This window comes from Sus scrofa, chromosome 3 (genome assembly GCF_000003025.6).
Source record: "Sus scrofa isolate TJ Tabasco breed Duroc chromosome 3, Sscrofa11.1, whole genome shotgun sequence".
NCBI classification, from domain to species: domain Eukaryota; kingdom Metazoa; phylum Chordata; class Mammalia; order Artiodactyla; family Suidae; genus Sus; species Sus scrofa.
The window spans coordinates 90,590,636-90,614,382 of record NC_010445.4 but is presented as its reverse complement, the minus strand read 5'-3'; the positions used below and the strand labels follow the sequence as shown (position 1 = coordinate 90,614,382).

General features: G+C 35.5%; 1 protein-coding gene across 48 annotated transcripts in view; it reads right to left on the bottom strand.

Moving 5' to 3' along the window:
- The window catches only part of NRXN1 (neurexin 1), a 1,114,780-nt gene that overhangs the window by 299,823 nt on the left and 791,210 nt on the right, over positions 1–23,747 (bottom strand). For all 48 annotated transcript variants that reach the window (XM_021088268.1, XM_021088237.1, XM_021088235.1 and 45 more), the window contains one exon: positions 18,130–18,311. In XM_021088268.1, the coding sequence (XP_020943927.1) occupies positions 18,130–18,311 (182 nt within the window). The remainder of the gene's footprint in view (positions 1–18,129; positions 18,312–23,747) is intronic.

Here is a 23,747-nt window from a genome sequence, read left to right as displayed (position 1 = left end):
GAGTCTTGGATACTGAGATAGAATCTAAACCTTTCATAAGCCATAGCTTATAAGCCGTGTGATCTATTTCCTTTCTAAAGCTTAAAATATCTTTAGTTCTTGATTAGGGGTTAGAATATAAATGAAATTCTGGGTGAACTGCCTTTCCAAGTTCTGAAACTTATCAGGGATCTAAAAACATCAACTCTGTATCTAGTGACAGTTTAGAGGACCTTAATTTAAAAACCTAGAGATTCCTGTTTCCTCTATGCAAAACAAAGTAGTCACGGGGTACCCTTTCCAAAATATTCAACTTTATGCTTTTGAAACAGTTTTTTCTTCCCCTGGTCTTTTCTGAGGCATGTGGAAATTCCAGGCCAGGGATTGAACCCCCACCACAGTTACAGCCCAAGCCATAGCAGTGAAAACACTGGATCCTTAGCCTGCTGCACCACCAAGAAGTTCCTGGAAATAGTTTTAAAAGACATACCAACAACCTTTAATTTTTTTCTTCTTTATTGCCAATGAATTTAGATTTCATTCTGATGTTCCAAATACACTCAACTCCAGTGACTACAGGTTTTATTTCTCCAATTGAACAGTTATCATATTTCAAAGGGTCATTTGAACTTTATATTAGAGTGACCTGCTTTCATTATATTCAAATGACCTTAGATCCATCTCTCCATCAGGCACAGCAGAAGAAAAATAGCTACATCTAGCTCTCCTGCCATCTAAATAACTCTGGAATTCCTCAAAGATGATAATTTATTCTGTGATTGTGCTATATCAGTAAGTTATCCACACAGTTTTCACTATTTCAAATATCAACTTTCTATGTACCAGTTTGGGGGGAGAATGACATTCTGATTAGCACATAAGACTGTTCCTCTGGGTTCTGAAATAAAAACACTAAGATAGTCAAAATATGAGCATTTTACCAAAAAATAATTTGTCTTGTCATCAAGTCTGGGTGATGAAAAAAGCCCTATGAGTTTAGGTGTACATGAAGTGAAATGCAAATCAAAGTGTGACATAAATGACTATTAAGATGCCATAGCATTAGTACATGTAAAAGAGAAAAAAACAGGTTAGATTAAGAGTTTGCAAATCTCTTATCCTATTATCCTACTTAGAGCTCTTCAGTCTCATTGGCCAGAAAACAGATGTCGAAATGACCACCCATTTAGGAATATTTTCTTTTTCATTTTTTTTGTCTTTTTAGGGCCGCCCCTGCAGTACATGGAGGTCCTCAGGCTAGGGGTTGAATTGGAGAGGTAGCCACCAGCCTACACCACAGCAACACTAAATGGGAGCTGCATCTGTGAGCTACACCACAGCTCATGGCATCGCCAGATCCTTAACCCACTGAGCAAGGCCAGGGATCAATATTGTGTCTCATGGATGCTAGTCAGATTCGTTTCTGCTGAGCCATGATGGGAACTCCAGGAATATCTTCTTAAAGATAGGCTTATAGTGAATTATGAGTCACAGTAACAGAACACATAATCATTTTTCCCAACTCCCCAGCCATGGCCTCCTGAGCTTCCCCATTACAGCAGAGTGAAATGTGAAGTGGGGGAAACACTTCACTCCCACAATGGAAAGAAATGAATACTCCCAGTTGTGTAGGCCTAAACAGCTTCCCCAAGTTCATTGAATTAGTGTGGACTGTCAAGGCAAAGACAGATTGTGCATAATAGTTATGGAGCCAAGAAAAAGCTAATATCATTAACACTTGAAAAGATCCTGGTTGACAATTATGAAAACACTGCTCAAGGAGATGGTCAGAAAAAACGAACATCTCAAACTACAATTGCTTTGTCTTGTCCAGATAGCCGATAATTGTATTAGAAAAGTCCGTATGATTTGAACCAAGCATTTTTACATTTTAGATTCCAGGCTGCTATCATTCCTTCACCATACAAAACACAACAGAAATCCTTGAAATTTAATAAGATGTATCCGATTTCAACAATCTTTCAACTTTCAATATAGCTGTACAGATCTTTGGTAAAACCCATTTTAAATGGACCATTACCAATTCCACATATTTCTGTGAATCTCAAAATACATTAGCTAGACAGTCATCTTATTTTAGCTTTAGAATGTATATCAGGTGTTTTTTTCTAGACATAGCAATTAAAGGCTTGTAAAATAGCTCATGGAAAGCTCCAAATAACTGATCCTCAGAGAGCAAATCTTGCAACACCAAACAACCCCCATTTCCCTTGGGTATCTCTGCTGACAAGACTTATTGCTAGTTAAGAAAGGCAACTATAAGGTATATACAAATCATCACACTTAAATAACCTGCTTACCACATAACTAATACTGAGAAGCTTGTTACTAGAATTTTCCCACTAATCTGAAGCTACCACATGACCCATATTCCTTGAAGATGATACTCTACCCATTTTGTACTGGGTACACATATTGTATTACGTAGTTATGTGTGGAGTAAATTACCCAATCTTGCCCAGTTATTTTATTTCAGAATCTCACGGGCTTTGTATCTTGAAGCCAAACAACCTGTTGGAAACAAACAGCAGAGAACAGCATCCCTCTTATCTTCTTGCTGCCTAACAAATCAAAACACATGAAATCGGAGATTATTAGAGAAGGTTTTGGGATAAAGAAATAAAATAAAAACTGACTTGTCAAATGGGACTCCCTGCTGCTCAGTACCATGTGTTACCATAGCAAGATGCATCTGTTCTGCTATTAAATATGTTAGTGAATATGATATAGATAGCCACGCATTAGCAAATATTCTTAGTGCCTATCAAACACCTTAGTTACATATTTTAATTTTACCTTTCATTAGTCAAACTCGAGGTAATAGTACCTTAGAAACAAATTTTAAAAGTTCAAAGAAAAACTATCATTTTGGTTCTATGTCACATGTTTAAATTGTACTTATGCATTACTAATAAAAAATTTTGACAAACCCAACCAAAACATTCTCAAATTTTAAACGCGGATCTATCAGCTGTGAATTAGCTCACAGTAGATACCATAAGACTGAAGTAAAAAATCACGTATAGAATCTGAAAAACATAAAGAGCTACATCATCCTTTTTTTCTCTTCTGACATCTCACTTCCTTTCAATTTAATCTCAGGCAATATCAAATGCCACACAACATATGAGCTAGTCCCTTGATGGAATCTGCACTCTTGAGCTTGAGAACTTTGTCCCTTTAATGGGCTATCAAGAGCTAAGACATCCATGCCTTACTAAACGCTTAATAACAGAACACATCTGTTTTTACTCCGTTTGTTATATTAAGATTAACCACAATAATGCTGACAATATTAACACATTTAAAAGCCTGTCACGTTCCACTGCTGTTGCACAATTCCTGAGGACTGCATGATCAAAATAAGAAGTGACTAGGGGCAAAATTAAGACTTATGGGATGTGTAAAAGGTGAAGAACACAAGGCAGACTCCTAAACAAGTTCTGCCTCCCACTGGGACATTAACCTCTTGCCTGCCTGGCTCATCCCAGGAAGCTGTGCAGTTGCCGCTTTCCTAAAAAGAATCCCATGATTTGTGAACGTGTTATCTGGCATCCTCAGCCTATTGCTATTCTGTGAATGCTGTAAGAATATGAAAAAAACAGACTGAAGCTAATGGAGGTTTGGTATCACCTCTAAAGCAGGGTAATTATTAAAATGTAAACACACTCAAATCAAATAGGCCAGAAAGGAAAGTCATTCTATGATGCACAGTGGCTTAAGAAATAATGAGGCCAGTTTGTCTTTATATTACAATGCCCCAGTTTGTGACATCCTTATGTACTTGATAGTGAGAGTGTTCAAGAGTAAAATTTTCTTGAAGGACAGCTCTGCAATAAATATAGTGGTTCTGCTTATAGGAATTTATCTTCCTAAAAATATATATTAATATACGTGAAATATTTTTCAAGAGTAAAAATTTTTAAATACTTGATAATACTAAAAATTCTGAAAATACCCATCATTAGGGAATGGTTTGCTAAAGTTTAGTATATGTATGCAGTAGAATCCTATGAGGCAAATATGAAAAATATATGCTCTAAAGTAGAAAGATGTCCAAAAATACACTAAATGAGAAAAATCAAGGTGCAGAATAGTATTCATCCTATGAAAAGATTTTGTCTTTTTAAAGACTGTTCAAGTGTGTCAGCATATTCACCTATTTACATATACATATGACAGAAAAGAAGTATATGCATATATGCTTAAAATTGAAGATTAAAATTTTAGACACCACAATAAAAAGGCTGGTCATATTATAGGCAGTTTTTACTATTCTTATCATCATATTTAATATTTTCAATAAGTGCTTTTATGATCTATGAAAATAAAATTTATTAAAAATATTGTCTTATTCTGGAAAAGTAAATAGAGACAAAAGACAACAGATAAAATTCAACTCCCTCTGAACAGCCTGTCATAAAATATTATTGGCTTTGCCAGACCCAATTCTATGCATCACTAATCTATTGAATCCAGTTTATGTCTAGACAGAAGAATCCAAAAAAAAAAAAAACCTAGTCAATAAAAAAGAGCAGTTAAATAACAGAAATACAGTTTACTGAAGAGAAAGTTCACTGAAAAGCTAGTTAATTATGAAGCTGATGGATGCAGTATGTTCCTCATATAATCATGAACAATATTTATGCTGCAACTTCAAATGCCAAAAAGCACCCCCAGCCACTTCATTTATTCCACACCCTTTACAATAGCCAGTTACAAATAACCAACCAACTACTGGTTGTGAATTAGGCATTAGCAGGGGAGCTAGAATTTACAATTTTTTTCTTTCTACATGTGAAACTTCTCTGCAGTGCCTGTCTTTTAAAGATCAAATGAACTCAGTTCTGATACCTACATGGCAGGTTGTCTGACCTTACTTCACATATAACTGCTAAAATTTCAACCCCATTTCTCTGCTGATGCCCTGTGGGATATGGAGCCCCCAAACCCTTGCTTTTACCGCTAATTAACAATAATGAACAGGATGACATACTTTTCCTTTGAACTCTCCTGTCGGGAAGATGTCCAATCAGCAAGAGCTCTAAGCAATAGACAAATTCCCTTTCTCCCCCCTCATTTACATGCTGAGATACACAGAGACTCTATTCTGCCTTCTGGTTAAAAAAAAAAAAAAAAAAAAAAAAGTAGGTCAAGCTGTCTAGGCTTAATGCATTAAATTTAGAACCTGTAGAAAGGCTGAAAGCTTTCACTCTAGCCAGTTTCCAGAGCATTGTACTTTATTTTTATATTCATCTACAAATATTGCTAATACTCTTGTGATAGTCTTATTTCCACATTAAGACACACTTCAAAAAATAACAATGATACCTATAATTCCACCCATTTTAATATAATTATTAAGCGCTGTGTCATGGCACTCTATTGTAATTTTAGTGCATTGTGTTGAGGGCCACAGAATTTCCAGCTGGGGCCCATATTTAAGGAATTTAATAATACAAAAAATAGTAAAGACTCACTAATTTAGGATTGGTAATTTGGATTGTATGATCATTTGAAAAAGTAGCTGGGCTAGCCTGAAATTTTCCTTTGCACAGAAGAAAAATGGTCCTTTGAAGTCACAATAGTTACTTACGAGCTATGTGTTTTTGGTCAATAATTTTAAAATGTAGTTTGCTTATCTGTAAAATTTAGATAATTCATACCTCAATGAGTTCTTGTGACTATTAAATGAAATATAATTTTATGCAGAGCATTCAGTAGTTGGTCCATACTAAGCATTCAATAGATGCTAAATAGAATTGTTTACCTATTATTCTTATGAAGCCAATGAATGGAGAAAGCCTGATATCAGAGGGAGAGTGTAAACTTATTTAAGATAATTAACTGTTAGACTTCAAACATTTAATATACATTAATTAAATGTGCTTTTTCAAAACTATTTTAATAAATAGAGAATCAATTGCACCTCCATCATTTAAAGAAATGTCAGAGATTGGCACAGTAGGAGAAAAAACAAAAAGAGGATGATCAAATTGCCAGGGTAGTAGAGGTTAATTACCTTCCACAACCCTAATCAATTAGGATTGATTACCATGGGAGGATTTTTTTTCTTTCACTGTCCAGATGGATTAATCTTTTCTCATCAAGTCAGAATGCAGGGAAATATATCACAGATGTTTAATTATATGTACTCAAAATTATGAAGACAGTAGATAAGAAGCAAACTAAATCTCAGAGAAATGCCTACCTGTCTGAATATTTTAACCTGGGAGTGGGAGCTGGTCAATAGTCTAACATGAGGGAAGTCTTTTCCCTGAGAAAAATACCATGTAGATAATGAGTCTACTTCACAACGGGCCTCTGCATTCTGCCCTCTTCCATGAGCGTGCAAGCCTCCCTCCATAGGTTGTAAAAGGGAGCCCGGGAGAGTGGTACATGCTTTCACCATTACCCTTTGGGAGTCTACCTCAGATTGGGCTCCAAGGAGAGAGTTCCTCATGTGAGTTCCTGCACCACAGTGGAAGTTTACCAGCAAGAAGGAAATGTGGCCGCAAGCCAAAAAGGAAGGCCCCATTCACTCACATCTGAATTCCTTCATCAGTAAAAATTAATAATATGTATTCATAAGCACTGCGCAAGTGCCTGAAAATACAGAGATACAAAGATACACAGTACATGGTAGCTGACCTTGATAAGCTCATCATTTAACAGGCTGAAAGAACACATAAAGAAATAACTATGACCATGGTAAGTAATATAATAGAATTAAGAACAAAGTGCTCTGTTAGTACCAAGGAGGACGTGATTAGTTTTTCCTTAGGGGACAAAGGAAGCCTTTACAAATATATGAAATATATGATCCCGGCCTTGAAGATGAATAAAAACTCACCAGACCAGAAAAGAGAGAAGGACAAGCAGGAGTGAGAGGAGGTAGAAATATTTCAAAGAAAGAAATGAGCATGAACAAAGGCACTCTGGAAGTCTATTTTTGCTGACGGTCATGTCATTATTGGTACAAATATTTTTGGAAAATTATGTTTTTTGGCCTTTGAAATTATGCCCCCCCCAAATTTACAAATCAAACTAATTACAAAAGCTAATTAGATAACTATAAAATATTTGATGCAACAAGTCAACCAGGTAACTTTCTCAGTGTTTATTTAACTAGAGAAAATAATTCATGTAGCTGATATCTGGGATGCTCCGTAATTCATGTCATGTGTGGTATGCTAAAATCTGAAGTGGTCTGACTTTACAAGCACTAAATAGACCATGGGCAGAGTTGTGGGGTATAAGCTGATGAAGGACTGTCTCCTGTACTCTTACCTGAACCACACATGGAGGCTCACAGGTTTATTTAGCACATGGACTTGAGGTCACACTGTCTGCATTCATCTCCTAGTTTTGCTGACCAGCTGTGCCACCTGTGCTTCCTTTCCTCATTAACTAAATGAGGATAATGTTCTTTACTTGGGTTTTTATGACTATTAAATAGGATAACAAATGTAAAGTTAGAATAGTTATGAGATTATCAGTTACTTTTATAAACATCACACTTACAGGCGTCTTCATAGAGTTTAAAAACCTTTAATTGTGCTTCTATATCATGAAGGTTTGAAATATCAGCTATGCCTACATTCTGTGGCTAGTGTGCCATGAGAATAAACTTTATCTATTAAATTCTAAGATATTTGAGGTCAAAAGCCTAGTCTCACTTGCCTCTATTCAAAGTGCCTTGAAAAGGAGGGATATATGTTGAATGGATATATTAAAGAGAATGTGTCTGAGTTGGAGTGGGGAGTAGCTGGATAGAGCTGGAAAATAAGCCCAGATACTGCATTCACTGTAGATCCAGCTAAGGAGTTTTGCTTTTTAATTATTTGCAGTAAAAGTCAGTGGTCTCCAAAAGAACAGGTAAGTGGGTGGTTCAACGGAATCTTGACTCAAGGTACCAAACTATAAAGAAGCAACATAATGAATTTGAGATATCCTGGTAGTTAGCTCATTTTTTCATCTTTAACCCTTGTTTAAGGGTAGGTTAAAGATGAAAAACAACCAACCTCTCCTGAAGGAGATCATGCCCTTGACCAGAGCAGCACTGACTTATTTATTTTCCCAGAACATTTTCAGAATGCACGCATGTAGTTTAAATTGGCAGAACTTCTAGAACCAAAAGATTATTCAACAAATATTTATTGCTCATTTGCTAAATTCCAGACTCCAGCTGGACTCTGAATACAACACTGCATAAAATAGACAGAAGTCCCCACCCTCTTGACACTTGCTGCTACTCAGCATCACAGTATGCAACATGAATGAAGGATTTGCCATCAGAACTTAAACACTTTAATATGAATCCAAAATTCTGCCTGGTTCACAAAACTGCCACCAAAAACAAAAGAGAGAAGGACCTCCAAAAATGGTAAGCATTTGTGGGTTTTTTGCCAATTCTATTCCAGACAATTGATTTTGCTTTGTCCAGGAGCAGTAAATTACTAAGTGTCTATATATAGTATATATAATTTTGGAAAACAGAAAATCAGTTTCTCCCCATATTCCAAATAAGCACTGGAAAAAAATTATCAAATATTATAAAGGGACTTCAATTTGATAGCCTGAGCAGGAAGTTGTATGTCATCCCTGACCAGCCTTGTTAGCAGGTGAGGAGCTGAGACAGTCTTGCAGAGCAAAGAGGGAAGAGGGAGAGTTACAGGTTGAGTGTCAGCCTCTGTGTCTCGCCCTCCCTGCTTCTGTTGACTCAGGAGCCAATTATTGCCACAGGTGGCTAAATATTATCAGACAGGCATGTCTTGAACTGAAGATGATGAGAGACCCACTGCCATGCAACATTTGAAACTGGGAGCTGAAATAACCAAGTTTTTATTTCACAATGGTTCTGGTGGCAATGCAGAGATGCATTAGAAAGGAGAAGAACCTTGTGAGCAGAAAGATTGGTGAGAAGGCTACTGTGACAGTTCAAGAGGGCATTCACTTAAGGCAATAATGATGGGAGTAAAGAAGGCAGATAAATTCTAAAATTCTGTTAAGCAGTTGCAATGTGGCCAATGGAATTGAGGAACTGAATTTTAAAATGTATTTAATTGTAATTATATATAAATTTAAAACTGATAGTTGACTCAATCATGGAAAATTTAAGCATGCTTGCAATAATTCATGTATGCCAATCTATGTTTACAATGGGAAATTTTAGGAAATATATAGTATTTCTAAGGCAATTTTAGATTCTGTATTGAGAGGCACTATAAATGTAAAATACACATTAGATATCAAAACAAGAGAAAATAATGTAAAACAGAGTATAATTTATATTGATTATATATTAAAATATACTTTGGATATATTGAGTTAAATAAAATATATCAAAAGCTAATTACATCTGATTATTTTTTTTCTTTTTTAATGTGACGACAGAGAATTCAAAGTTACATATATGGCTCACATTATATTTCTCTTGGATAATACTACAGAGAGAATTCCTGGAATTTGGTGAGAAACAGATTAGGTCATAAAAGCAAGCACGGAAACGATGTCAAGGTTTTCATCTGTAATCGTGTAGTTGGTCATGCAGCTGGGAGATGATGAATTCAGCTTTTAATGAGGTGCCTGTGAGATGTCCAAGTGGAGATGCTGCATGAGTCCTTGGACATGCTAGTATGGTGAGCAGAGGGGAAGTCAGACTGGAGATGTGTATCTGGGAGTAAGCAGTATGCATCTGCTAGCTAAAATTTAGAGTAGAATTTTAGGAATAGTCACATTAATTTTTTTCTTAGATCGAAAAGCCTTAATAACCTATTAAATTTTGATTTTTTTACCAAAGTGTGTTTTGGTCTGTCAGTCTTCTATGTCTACTCTTTGTCGGGCAGGATTCAGGAGGAAGTTTCTCTTGACAGGAGAAGCCCACCATGAAAGTGTCTCCTGAGAAGCCTGAGGAGTATGTTCTTTCTGAGCTGAGCTTTGTTGACAGAGAGGTTAAAAATCTCATCCAGCTGGTGTCCAGGGGGGCAGAAGCTTCCTCTGTCTTGTGATCTGAGAACCTTCAGGTCTAGCACACTACCTTCTTTTTTTTTTTTGGCTTTTTCGCGCTGCAACATCTGCAGCATATGGAAGTTCCCAGGCTAGGGGTCAAATCAGAGCTGCAGCTGCCAGCCACAGCCATAGGAACACCAGACCTGACCCACATCTGCAACCTACACCACAGCTCACAGCAATATAGATCCTTAACCAACTGAGCAAGGCCAGGGACTGATCCCACATCCTCATGGATACTGGTCAAGTTCATTACCACTGGGCCACATCAGGAACTCCATACTACCTGCTAAAATAAGCTCCTAAAGATGACACATCTGCCTTTCACAGCTGTGAAAATGCTTATGTTTTCATCAAAAGAATTTCCTCAGGCCCAGTGAAAATTAGTTCTCTGCTCCTGACTAGAAATGTGGATTATTTATGCCTACTATTAACTTGAGTGGACCTGAGTATATTCACTTAAGTCATATCCCTCCTTTGTTGAAATGAACTGCCTATGTCTGAAGTGGCCCAACATCAGCTTTAATAGGACTCCAATGTCATAGTGGCACCTCCATCTCATTTCCTGGTCTTTGGCTGACATGTTTGCTATGCTGTTTGAATTTTTAGGTTTTTTTTTTTTTTGTCTTTTTTTTTTTGTTGTTGTTGTTGTTGTTGTTGTTGCTATTTCTTGGGCCACTCAAGCGGCATATGGAGGTTCCCAGGCTAGGGGTTGAATCGGAGCTGCAGCCACCTGCCTACGCCAGAGCCACAGCAATGCGGGATCCAAGCCGCGTCTGCAACCTACACCACAGCTCACAGCAACGCCGGATCCTTAACCCACTGAGCAAGGGCAGGGATCGAACCCGCAACCTCATGGTTCCTAGTCGGATTCGTTAACCACTGCGCCACGACGGGAACTCCTGTTTGAATTTTTAAACTACTACTCTCATGCATTTTGTTTATGGCTTTCAACAGGGTTTGTTTTTTTGTTTTTTGTTTTTTTGCAATAAAAGGAGTATGTGATTGAGTCTTTATTCAGTATTCATTCCCCAAACTAGTTCATAGCCGTCAAGCAATGTCTTCACTCTTTTTCCATTGATCTATATTGTGTTTAGACATCAGCAAAGCCATCATCCTTAATCTTTTTTTTTTTTTTTTTTTTTTTTTTGTCTTTTTGCTATTTCTTGGGCCGCTCCCGCGGCATATGGAGGTTCCCAGGCTAGGGGTCCAATTGGAGCTGTAGCCACCGGCCTACGCTAGAGCCACAGCGTCGCGGGATCCGAGCCGAGTCTGCAACCTACACCACAGCTCATGGCAATGCCGGATCCTTAACCCACTGAGCGAGGGCAGGGACCGAACCGTAACCTCATGGTTCCTAGTCAGATTCATTAACCACTGTGCCATGACGGGAACTCCAGTCATCCTTAATCTTAAAGCCGGCATATGCTTTCATTGTTGCTCACCATTTCCTCCTAAGACATGGAGACTCTATCTTGATCATAAGAATGAATATATCAGATATCAGATGTGTTCTGAGCATGGGAGAGCTTAACCATGTTTGCTCCTGGAAATCTCTTAATACCCTAGCTCAGGTGCTCCTGAATTTCTGAGCCTGTATAAGATTATAAATGTTTGTTGTTTAAAGTTGTTAAATTGTGGGGAGATTTGTTACACAGATATAGGTAGCTAATACATTACGAACTGCATTATAAGTGATCAATAATGATGTACTAAATGGGTCAAGTGCATGTTTCTTCAGGTGAGCTTTTGAAAAACAGTAGTTAGAGATGAAATGGAGGTGTGGTCAGTTGTCAGAAAGGATTCAACAAGAGGTTTCTTATTCTGGCAGCTTATCAGAAGAAAAAAGTTTTTGCTAAGGCAATTTATCACTGGCTAAGGTAGAATGGCTTTGAAGACATTCTGAAAAATAGCTTGGAGTCCAACACAAAACAACCAAGAAGAATGGGGATCATAGAGTGGAGAAGATTCTATATCCAAGATTTTCTCTACCTAGGTAATGCCCTGGCCATTGTTTCAGCAGTTCCTCCAAAGTGATTCCTGAGCCCTGAACTTCTTCTAGCTAAGGAGGCTGCAATGTCTCCGGCCCAACCCTGAAAACTCCCAACATTAGGAAAAGAAGATGCCTGAGCAGAATCTAGATAGTGAGAAAAAATGAGGAGGAATTTTATGGGCAGATTAAGAAATAGAGAAATGACAATAAGAAGGTCATTTTTAAAAAATTAGATTAATAAATTTCACTGGAGTGGAAAGATAAGAATAGAATCATGGGAATATGGGCCTGATAAAGGAAATTAAGATCAGAGTTTTCAAGACATTAAATGTTAGTCACAGAATGTGCCTTTCACCTGTACATAATTGGAAAGCATCAATGTGCTTTAAAAGAGGAATAACAGAGAATAATCTAAGAAGCATTTTAACAAATTAACCTAAGTTTATAAAATGATTGGAAAGCATTCAGAAAAGAAACAGGAAAATGACTGAGAAGATATGGCAGATATTTAGGCATATAAGTGATAAGTACATGAAATAAGAAGATACAGATAAAAATAGTTGTTTTGGTTCTTTTTATTGAATTTCACAGCAATAGAATTCCAAAGGAGGGAATGATTCTAGAAATCTAGAAACCAAATTCAGAGATTTACCGATGCTTAAAGGTGACAACCAATAGATTAGAAAATGAGGAAATGAATTTAACTTCCAAGGGGAAAGGATGAAGGGAGGAGTTTGTATTAATTCACTTTTGACCCCATTTCTCCCCAAGACAAACTGTTTCAAGAAATCTGGACAGCACTTAAGCCAACAGAAATGTGAGCATCATTTCTCTCATATTCTTCTTGATAGCATTCATTCTTCATACCTTAGATGCTTGGACAAGAATTTTACAACACATGGTTAAAAAGACATTATTTTAGCCTTTCTTTTAAATTCTAGTCAAATAGGCCACTTGTTCTCTAATTCATGTAACAGCCAGGAAAACAGAACCAAATAAAATATCTCCTGTGTATGATTTACAGGCTTTAATTTAAATATTACATGGCAAAGTAAAATTCTCAAAACAGGTGCATCTGTTGGCAAAAAAGAGTATTTCAGAGGAAACACAGTTTAAATTCTAAAAAAGCTTATGAGAGAACAATTGGGTTTTATATTGTTGATATAGGAATCTTATGCCCATGTATAAGCACTGGCTTTAAAAAGATTTTTAAAATTTAATCTCCGTAGAGCATAAGATAAGCAGTGTAAAATGTAGAGCAGCCAAGAATGATAAGGAAGACTTGACACATCAACAATATTGATAAGTTATTTTGAGACATGTAATATTTACTATAAATAGACTATGCTCCTACTCCACACTAAAATTGCTGATCAAAAGGTGTATTTCTAAATCAAAATCAATTAAGAGCTTGGTTTCAAAAATAAGGCTTCCGGCCCAGCAAAGTACAAAGGAAAAACACTTAAGGCAAATATATACAACAATTCACTAATCAAATTTGCAATGCTCTTTCATGCTCCCAAGATGAAAGAATTTCAAAAACTTGCCACTCATCCTCTCCTCCACCCTCCACACATTTTCTCTGGTCAAAATCAATGCACATGTTAATACTCATGGCAGTGAGTGAGCACACATTTGCAGTGCTTTCTCCTCTAAGACAGAAAGGTTAAGTAATCTCTAGTTAACGTTACCAGAATGATAAGTAAGAGATGTTTCCTCTAGGAACAATACTGGTAAAACTTCTAGATGTATCTCATAAATCATGATACAATTGAATTTAAATTTTTGTTTATTGCTTCTAAGAAATTATTTTATTCAATATTGATTAAATAATCGTCAGCATTACTAAATCCTATCATTTGTCCACATTCTTACGACTATTGGGCAGATAAGAAAGTAAAAACTGCAAAGGGGAAAAATAGAGATAACCAAGAAGCACTAGTCACTGGCCAAAGTATTTTTACTATAAATAATCTAAGCTACCTTGTAACCAAGATCCCATCTGGGTTTTTCACTCATTTATCCAAATAATTTATTCAGATAAGTGCTAAGTGGTGAACTCATTTATTTTGGTATCCACAGAGCCTTCAACATAGGCTTGGGCCATGTTAGTTGCTTAGGAAATATTTCTGGATAGGCTCTTAGCATGACATAAATGATAAAAAGTCACATGTCTATATTACATTATTTTTCTTATTAGTCATTACTGTAAATTACATTCTATGTTATTGGAAAGTTAATCCTCATTTGAAAATAATGGGCAGGTATGAAATGATAGAACAATTCATGATAAAAGCAAATCACAATAAATGAGGTAATTATTAAGGAAAGATAACCATTCATCCTAAGGAAAGATAATCATTCATCTGACAAAAACTCTCACCATAGACTTCTTTAAACAACCAACAACCATAATCAACTCTTAGCTGAAGATTTGGAAAACAACTTTAATAAAAATAAATAATTTTTCAATAATAGAGCCAGTATTTATTTAGTGCTACACTTTTCTATGTGGTGAACAAGAAGGTAGATGGCTTTCTTCAGAGGTATATAGAAACTAAATTGCATGTGACTTCATTTGGACTACTGAAAATTCGACAGTCTTATTTAACCTAAGTCATACTATTTTCAATATATGGAATTAATTAATTATTTTACTATTTCAGAAATCATTTCTGAACCTATGTATTCTAGGCGCTATGTTAATGAACTGCTCCTCACTTGAAGTATTTATCTTCCCCACATCCCCTCCTAAAACCTTTATGAATTTCAATAACAGCATCATATGGCTTTGAGGTCCACAATAGTAGTATTAATATTAATATGGCAAAACACATCCATTTGTAAAAACTAGGCTACCTGAGCCCCAAATCATTTTATCCCAAGATGTTATATTTTTAAGAATTAATTAAAATTTAAATATGATTGTATTTTTAAGTAGAGTCAAACATGATCCTTTCAGGGAAAATAGGATAATAAATAATGTCAAATATTCACATTGTTATTGAAATTACATGCCAATCAGATTTTAAAAGTTATCTAATTGTAATGGCATTATACAATTCAGCAAGACTGTAGCACCTTTTAATGTGTGCAATCAACTCTTCAGCTTATTGATTAATTCCATTAATTAATGGTATAAATATGATGTTTAAATAATATCAGTGTATAGTTTATACTTGACTAACTTTGAAGGTTTACAGAAATTTTCTTGGAAGTTTAATGGATAACCAAAATTTCTAACTTTTATAGATTAAACATATCTGTAATATCATCAGGTGTATTTTTAAGTTGGTTATATTTATAGACAAAAATCAAACAATAGTAATTATTTTTCTCTAAATGTGTTTTCCTTTTATATTTCCAATTATGAAAAAAGGTAGAAAAAATGACTTAGGAGAAATCAAGAGAGACTCAAAGGTATGAAAGTCATTTGATAAAATAGGCTTTGAGTATTCCCAAATCTAAGTATCATTATTAAGAATACTTGTATCAGATGTGGACATCAGCTTTGGCTCCCATCTATTTCCTCTTCCTTCCTTCCTCCCTTCCTCCCTCCCTTTCTCTCTCTTTTCTTTTTAAATATTCAGCTCCTCTTTTTCTTCCCCTTCTGAGTACCCAACATTTTGGGAAAGAGTTAGAGGTAAACATCAGAAGGAAAAAAAAAAAAACACTGGCTTTTGTTTATATATTGAAAACATGGAAAGAAGAGACTTGTCTCCATTTAAGCACTGCTGACTGATCATTGCTTGTAGCCAATGAGAGAAAAAAAAGGGGAGATCAAAAGTTTTAGCTGACCCAGTTTGGACCAAGACTGAGTCCTAGTAGTAGATATAGGAGTGAGTAGGACTGACTACCGATAGTGTTTGCTAAGCCCTGAGGACAAATGTTCATTTTCAATTTCCTAGTCAAGGACAGGCTAGGATCAAGGGAGAGTTTGAAGATAGCAAATCCAAGAGAAGAGGTGTGTACAGACAAATGCTGAATCCAAAGTAAATGGCCAGGTAAGATCAAGAGAGCAGATTCATAAAGAAGATAGGCCTCACAGAACAGGTATCAGAGATCAGGGCCAGTAAAGAAGCTTTGAAAGGTACTGGGTTGGTATGGATACCTAAAAAGTCAATCCTTTACATATGAAAGGACTGTAAGGCCACAGTTCATCAGAATTGGAAAGGAATACCCATTCCAGTAGTCTAAAACCCTTTGATCACATAACAAATGACAGTGCTTTGAGTAATTCAGTAACATGGCAACTTATGATTTGAGAGTGATTGTTGTAGAACCTTTTCTCAGGGTAAATGTCTAATTGCTTATAGATCAATAAGTAATTTGAGGAGAGAAAGCTCTTGTTTTCTTATTTATTTATTTAAAGTAGCAAGGTTCTTAAATCAGAATTGACCAAATACATCTAGAAAGTTGGGATTACTCTAAACAACCAGATTCCTTACTGAGTTATCTCAATTGATCACTTATTTATTATGCCATAAAAATCCAGATGCCTTCAATTTTTATTGTTAGATATTTGCTGAAAGGCAGCTGCAATTACTTTCCAAGGGTTCCCATTTTGACAACTGCACTTTGAATTGAAAATGTGTAATAATTCAATAATGGATATGCTGAGGGTTTCTTTTTTTTCCCCAAGATTGGCAGTAAATTCAGCTCTTGTGGTCAGTTGTAAATCCCTACTCAGCTTATTGGAAATTCTAGAAGTCTAATGGAAAAAAGATAAAGAAAATAAGAGAATAAAACGTTAAGAATTAAGAACCTACAAGTGTGTGATAATGTATTTTGGTGTTTGGTGGTTTTCCTAATTATCTTAGGAGGAGAGCCTGAAGGCCAGTTTCTAACAGGAAGGAACATGTTGACCTAATCAAATGTCTTCTGAGGCATGGGTATAGGTAAAGGGAAAACTTGCAGGGTTAGGCAAAAGCAAAACAGAACAAACTTAAAGGATCACCTGAGGCAGAAGAGATAAATTATACTTCAAGAATAGAAAGGGGGGATGAAGAAATGTACATGCAGAGATTTTTGACCAAGAACTGTGCTGATAAGAACCCTTCAGAATTTGGGGGTGGTGCTGGGGGAGGTTTGTTTCTTTTTGGCTGTGTCTGCAGCACATGGAAGTTCCCAGGCCAGGGATTGAACCCATGCCACAGCAGCGACCCTAGCCATTGCAGTGACAATGCCAGATCGTTAATTTACTGTGTCACAAGGGAACTCTCCTTTAGAGTTTTTGAATATATGACATTTTCCTATGGTTGTTATTTTGGTATATCAGTCAAATATTAATAACTCTTGGCAATAAAAGCCTCTGTGTGATTCTTTGCAAATACTGTGAGAAAATGAGGAGATAAAGAGGTGCAACCATACAAATTAGTAACTCTTTAATGCAGAGACAAAAGGAAGAGTATCCAAGCTATAGTCGACTGTCATGGCATATTTAAAAGGTAAAGAAAGTTTTTCATTCATAAACTATTATTTGTTATTTACTCTGCACTAAATTCTTGTGGGAGGCTTAGAGCTTAGAAGTAAAAGCATTGTCCCAGGAAATAAATGGCAAAAGTCCATTGTATTTTCTTAATTCACATTTTCAAAATGAATACAAGATGGCATTGAAATGATCTTTTTGCCTTTTTCTTTCATATCCTAAAATATCTTTAAAGATTCCTTTTTCCTGTTCATTGCATGTAAATTTGGACAATTCCTTTCCTGGGTGGGAAAAGAAGTAAGGACATTGGGTCCAAATCTTTTGATGTCACCATATTATATATAACTTCCTGCTTCCAGCCAGATGAAATGCTATCTACTGGACAATAACTCTTTAAATTAATTTGGCAAGTTGGCTTAGAGTCACTAAAACACACCAAAAATAATTCTTTTTGAACAGAGAACTGAGAGGAATTCAAATTTAAAAAGAAAAAATATATATATTGTTCAGAACATTTTTAACAACAGTAAAAGCTATGTGGTCTTATTACCTCTGGAGTATATTTATATTTTCTGTAACAAAGTACTGATTTCTTGGGGAGGGAAACATCCAAAAGGCAGAATTTTAAGTTATTTACCAAAAAAAAAATAAATAACAGTAAAAACTAAAAGCTGAATCTTATTTTAAGAGTACTTACTATATGCAGCTCTAGGTAGTCACCCAGGCCAGAAGAACTGTCCACTCGCACCAATACAGCTTCTTTCTGAACAGTGCTAAACCCTATAGCCAGTCTGTCTGCTCGTGTACTTGGTCGGTCATTAGGAGGCCACTTATACGTGATTTGTCCACCACCTTTGCTAAAGATATACGTTGTTCCAGCTGGAAAACAAACACCAAAACCCATTAGTTTAAATACACCAAGTACACACTGTCCCATGTTTGTTATTTTGACATATCTGTAAAGTATTCAATTTACAACATGGCAAAAATAAATAACAACAATAAAAACAAACAAAAAAAAAACCTATAGCAAAGCAAACAATAGATTTTAATCAAACATGCTCAAGAAAGAGAACAGAGGTTTTTTTTAAGAAATATCAAGGAAGCTCAGATTTTTAATATACTCATTAAATATACCAGCAGGTGTTTCAGAACAAATAGGAGATTACTGGAGTTGGACAAGCACGGAATGTAATGGGGGTTTTATTTTTTCCTGCCAGTTTTAAAAGAATAGTTTAGTAGGAAACATTGACTCTGGATGCTTCAAAAAGGACTAGAAACATATATCAACTTGTTTTTGAAACAAGAGCTGCATGTAGATGTGTCAGGGTCATACAGCACAGCGAAGCAAATCGCAAAAAGTATGCTACGAATCAACTTTTATGGGGAAAGGGTCTATTCACATATGACAGATGATAAGTAATGGATGAACAGCTATAAAACCCAGTAGTCATGTCAAGAAAATACAGATAATAGATCCCATCCATAGAAGTCAGGTCTTATTTAACAAGCCACATCTAGTAGCTGTCAAACCATCCAGCTCCACAAAAAGACCCATTTTTTCCCCCAAAGTGAATACTAGTCTTATAGCAATAAAAATAATACCATAGTGGGATTTGGTAAGTGTTCAAATTTTACTTTATGGTGATGATGTCAGTAGATTATCCGTCTTACTTTAAAAAGAGTTTTGTTTCAAACAAGTTTTCTAAGCATGTGATATATTAGAGTTCTATTACATCGCACCACTGACATTTCATTTAATGCAATACAATGAATGAGTCAGACTATTTGGAAGAGACAAGCAAAAATACATACACACACACACACATACATAATATATATACACACATACATATATATACACACACACGCATACATAATATATATACATACACACACATATATATATACATATGAACAAATCTTCCTTCCCACTAAAAGGGACCACAGAAATACTTATTTAGTTATCCCAGCAATATTCCTTAAGGTACAATATATAGAAGGGAGTATAGCCTTCCAGTAACAAAGGATGCCAATACATATTTCTTGTGTATCTACTATATTTCAAACACAGTTAAGTCACAAAGCATCTTGAGTATATGAAAACATAGCTTCTACAAAGAATAAGGCGTATAAGTAAAGCTGAGTGTACAGCTTTATATTTTCAATATTCTACACATTAAATTTCTATGATTACCAAATTTACCAATTAAATGAGGTTGACTTAAAATCACATTTATGTATATTTAATTAATAGCTAGTGATGTCAATTTTTTCTCTTTTTGTATTCTGGGGCCAATTATTCTTTGCATTCTGTCTGAGATGTTTCCACAGGCCCTTGAGAAACTCCAAAGACCTCTGCAAGACAGTTGAAGTGCCTGATTATTTAAAAAGGCCTTGGTTTGTAGATCTGACCCAAGAAACATGTCAGGATAATATTGATATAAAGGTGATAAAAGAGAATCTTATTAAAATGCAATGGTAGGGAGGCTATTACTTTTCTTGAATACTAATGCCTGTAAGCAGTTTCTCTCTCTTATGTGGTATATATATATTTGTGTAACAAATTCTAGAGCCTTCCAGTATCATTTATGTTTTATATCATCAGAAGTTTTTCATCACAATATTAACAAGCAAGCACTATTTGATAAATATTCTTTTGCTTGGTGATTTTTACAGATGATTAGTATTAAATGTTTCAGAAAAGCCTACATTGATTTAAAAAAACAGGACAAGAACATAGAAAAAGAAAGATTTCTTTAAAGGAGGATGTGGTGGTGACTTCTTAGTGCTGGTACTTGACTGATTTTATTATTCTCTTTTTATTTAACTTTGTTCTCTAATGACTAGGTATCTCATGTGAATTAAGAAAAATATTCAAAGCTAGAGATGCTACTTAACAATATAAAATAAATCTAAGAATTCAGATATTTTCCAGAATCATCAGAGTGATAAAAGGTGGTATTATAAAACATCAGACATTACATGATAATTTTTAATATCAAAAATCACTTTCACAACATTTTTTAAAATTTCTTCTCTACTTCTATATGGAAAGTAGGGCAAGAATTACTCTCATGCCACATTTGAGGGAATTTAGTTATAAGGATTGACTTGTTAAACAAAGTTGCAAGCTTAGTAGAGCTGGTAGGAAATCTAGTATCCAGATTCTACTCCTTGTTGGGTGTTTTTTTTTTTTTTTTTTTTTTTTACAGAAATGTTTCTGTTATCATAACAAGACAGACAAGAAAAAGTTAATTGGATCTGTCAGTCTGAATTTATCAAGGCCAACTGTTATCATATTCGAATTCGAATGTCTCATATCCATAAAGTGACATTTGCACCTCATGATCACATACTGTCCTTTCACCTCACAATGCTTTTTAAAAAAGAAAAAATAACATGTAAATGTGAAATGACAGAACATTTAATATATGTAGATTAACATTTGGTTTTGGGTACACTTCCCAAACTTGTGGAACTAGGAAGGTTTCTAGTTGCTCGGCTATAGAACTTGAGGATAATAATGTAAAGGTTTATATTTTCAGTAAGACAAACGTCATAATACAAATATCACTTCTCAAGATTTGATTTCATCTCATATTTCAACCTTTTCCAATAATTGTAAAGACTTGGCAACTAGCATGCCAGTAGCAACTCTGCATTCCTTATAGTGACTTTCCAATTCTTTGGGTTTCCCAGCAAAAACAAGTACACTACTGTGTACCAAACAATGGAATTATTCCTAGTGTTCTTTTTCTTCAGATGTACCCAGAAATCAGCCTCTCCTCTTTTTTCTTCTATATGGACAATAAGCAATAAATTTGATGTCCAACTTTCACACAGCTCTCTTCTACTTATCTCTGTAAGCATCTTTGCTCTTTAAAAAGTCACTTTGCATCAAACTCAAAAAAAATCTATTTCTTAAACCCTTTCTTCCATCAAAATAGAAAATTATAATATACTCTTTTTGATGATCTTAAAAAATATGAGGATACATCCACAATAAAATATAGTGGATCAGGTGACTAAAATGTCAAAAGCTACTTCATTTAACATGCATCTTTCTGGGAGTTCCCATCGTGGCGCAGTGGTTAACGAATCCGACTAGGAACCATGAGGTTGCGGGTTCGGTCCCTGCCCTTGCTCAGTGGGTTAACGATCCGGCGTTGCCGTGAGCTGTGGTGTAGGTTGCAGACGCGGCTCAGATCCCACGTTGCTGTGGCTCTGGCCTAGGCCAGTGGCTGTGGCTCCGATTCGACCCCTAGCCTGGGAACCTCCATAGGCCGCGGGAGCGGCTCAAAGAAATAGCAAAAAAAGACCAAAAAAAAAAAAAAAAAAATGCATCTTTCTGAACCAAGGATATGATGTACTTACTGAGGCAATCAGACAGACCTGGGTTCAAATTCCAACTCTATTAATTTACTAGCTACATGACATTAACCACACTATTTATTCTAACTCTTGGGCTTCCTACTCTTGAGGACACTAACACTGTCTACATCATAGAGCTTCTCTCAGGATTAAATGAGATATTTCACAGTAATATCTTGGTCCAATTCCTGGCATATGGCAAGTGTCCAATACATCTTAAAGAGAAGAGATGATGATGATAATGAGTGTGTGTTAACAACATAAAATAACTAACAATGTAATACCACTGTTTATTTTAATATAAGAGGCTTTAGAAAAATTTGATTCATTTAAATTTGTGTTCAAACCAAATGCCTTTAAAGAAATGTCTTTCCTATATCCTAATTTTTATTAATCTTTTCAGTATTTCATTCCTTGAATTAGCACAGTTGTCATGATTTACATCCACTAATAGTTGACAATAGAAAAGGATATTAAAATGTAACACGTGGAAGGTTTCAAGAGAAAAGGAATATCAGTTCATCACAATAGAACATCTAGCATGGTAAGACTTATAGCATGATACAAAAAATTCACTTTGTTAAATAAAGGGGTAAGTCAACACAAAATGAACTGTTATCTAGCTTCATTTTTTAAAGTTTATTTTTATAGAAACATGTTTTACTTTACTATAAAGTGAATTCAATGTGCAGCAACAATGCATGTTAATCACAGTTCCAAGTATTTTCTCAACACAGAGAGGAATGTGGAAGAATGTGGTACCTTTATTATTTATGCATGTTTCTATACAGCCAGCACTAACACATCAGTGCCGTGACTACTAATGGATTTACTGCAAATTAACCTTGACATCCATCACATCACTAAATGTATGGATGACTCAAATTTAAAGTGGTTTCTAGCAATCTTCACATTTAAGTTGTGCGGCAAGTCTAAATCAGTCACTCCAAATTCATTAACAAAGCTGGCTTCATCAGATGCAAATTTAGCAGCATCAACATAATTTACACTGCAATAAATGTTTGTAAAATTTATCCATGGGGTCTTATTTCTAATGTTTGAACTGCCAGTGATGTTACAATAAAAATATTTTTTTCCATTTTTATACAACATCTATTTACATAAAGGTCTCTCTCTCCTCCTTCTTTTTCTTTTCTTTTTCTTTTTTTTTTTTTTAGGGCTGCACCCAGGGCATATGTAGGTTCCCAGGTAAGGGGTCTAATTGGCCTACACCACAGCTCACCGCAACACCAGATCCTTAATCCACTGAGTGGGGCCGGGGGTCGAAACCACGACCTCATGGTTCCTAGTCAGATTCGCTTCAGCTGCACCACAACGGGAACTCCCCCTCCTTCCTTTTCTTGCCAACTGTCTCCTTTCTAAATGTGCCCACTTCAGCCTCACTTGTTTATGCAAAAGCTAATATATTCTCTCAAATGGGCTGAAACTTTCTGAAAAAGAAAACCAATCAGCATGTAGAGGTCTGCTAGATTATTGGTTGCTTTGATCCTTGGTACATGAATAGTAATATAATTAACTTCTGAATAGATTAGCTTCTAACTCGTAACATACATATACGAATAAAAGGTCCTTTTCTGAAACCCTACAATCCTACAAATGTCATCATGGAACCAACATGAAACATTCAGGCCATTATGATTCTATTAAACGTAACAGGGATATAACACTTTTTCCAGTGAAACTTCGCCAGGGAGTCAGATGGAAATTAAAAGTAAAACATTTATAAATACGGAGAGATTTTATTCCTCCTACAACCTTGTCAAGAAGCTGTTGTTAAATTTAAATTTCCTGAATAATTTCTACCTATAGAAATACTTTTCGAAGTTCATAAAAAGCAAAAACAGTAAGAAGTCCACCTTGTATGAAGAAGTTTTAGACCACAGTAACATTTCTAAGAGTAAAGCATAAATAAATAAATCT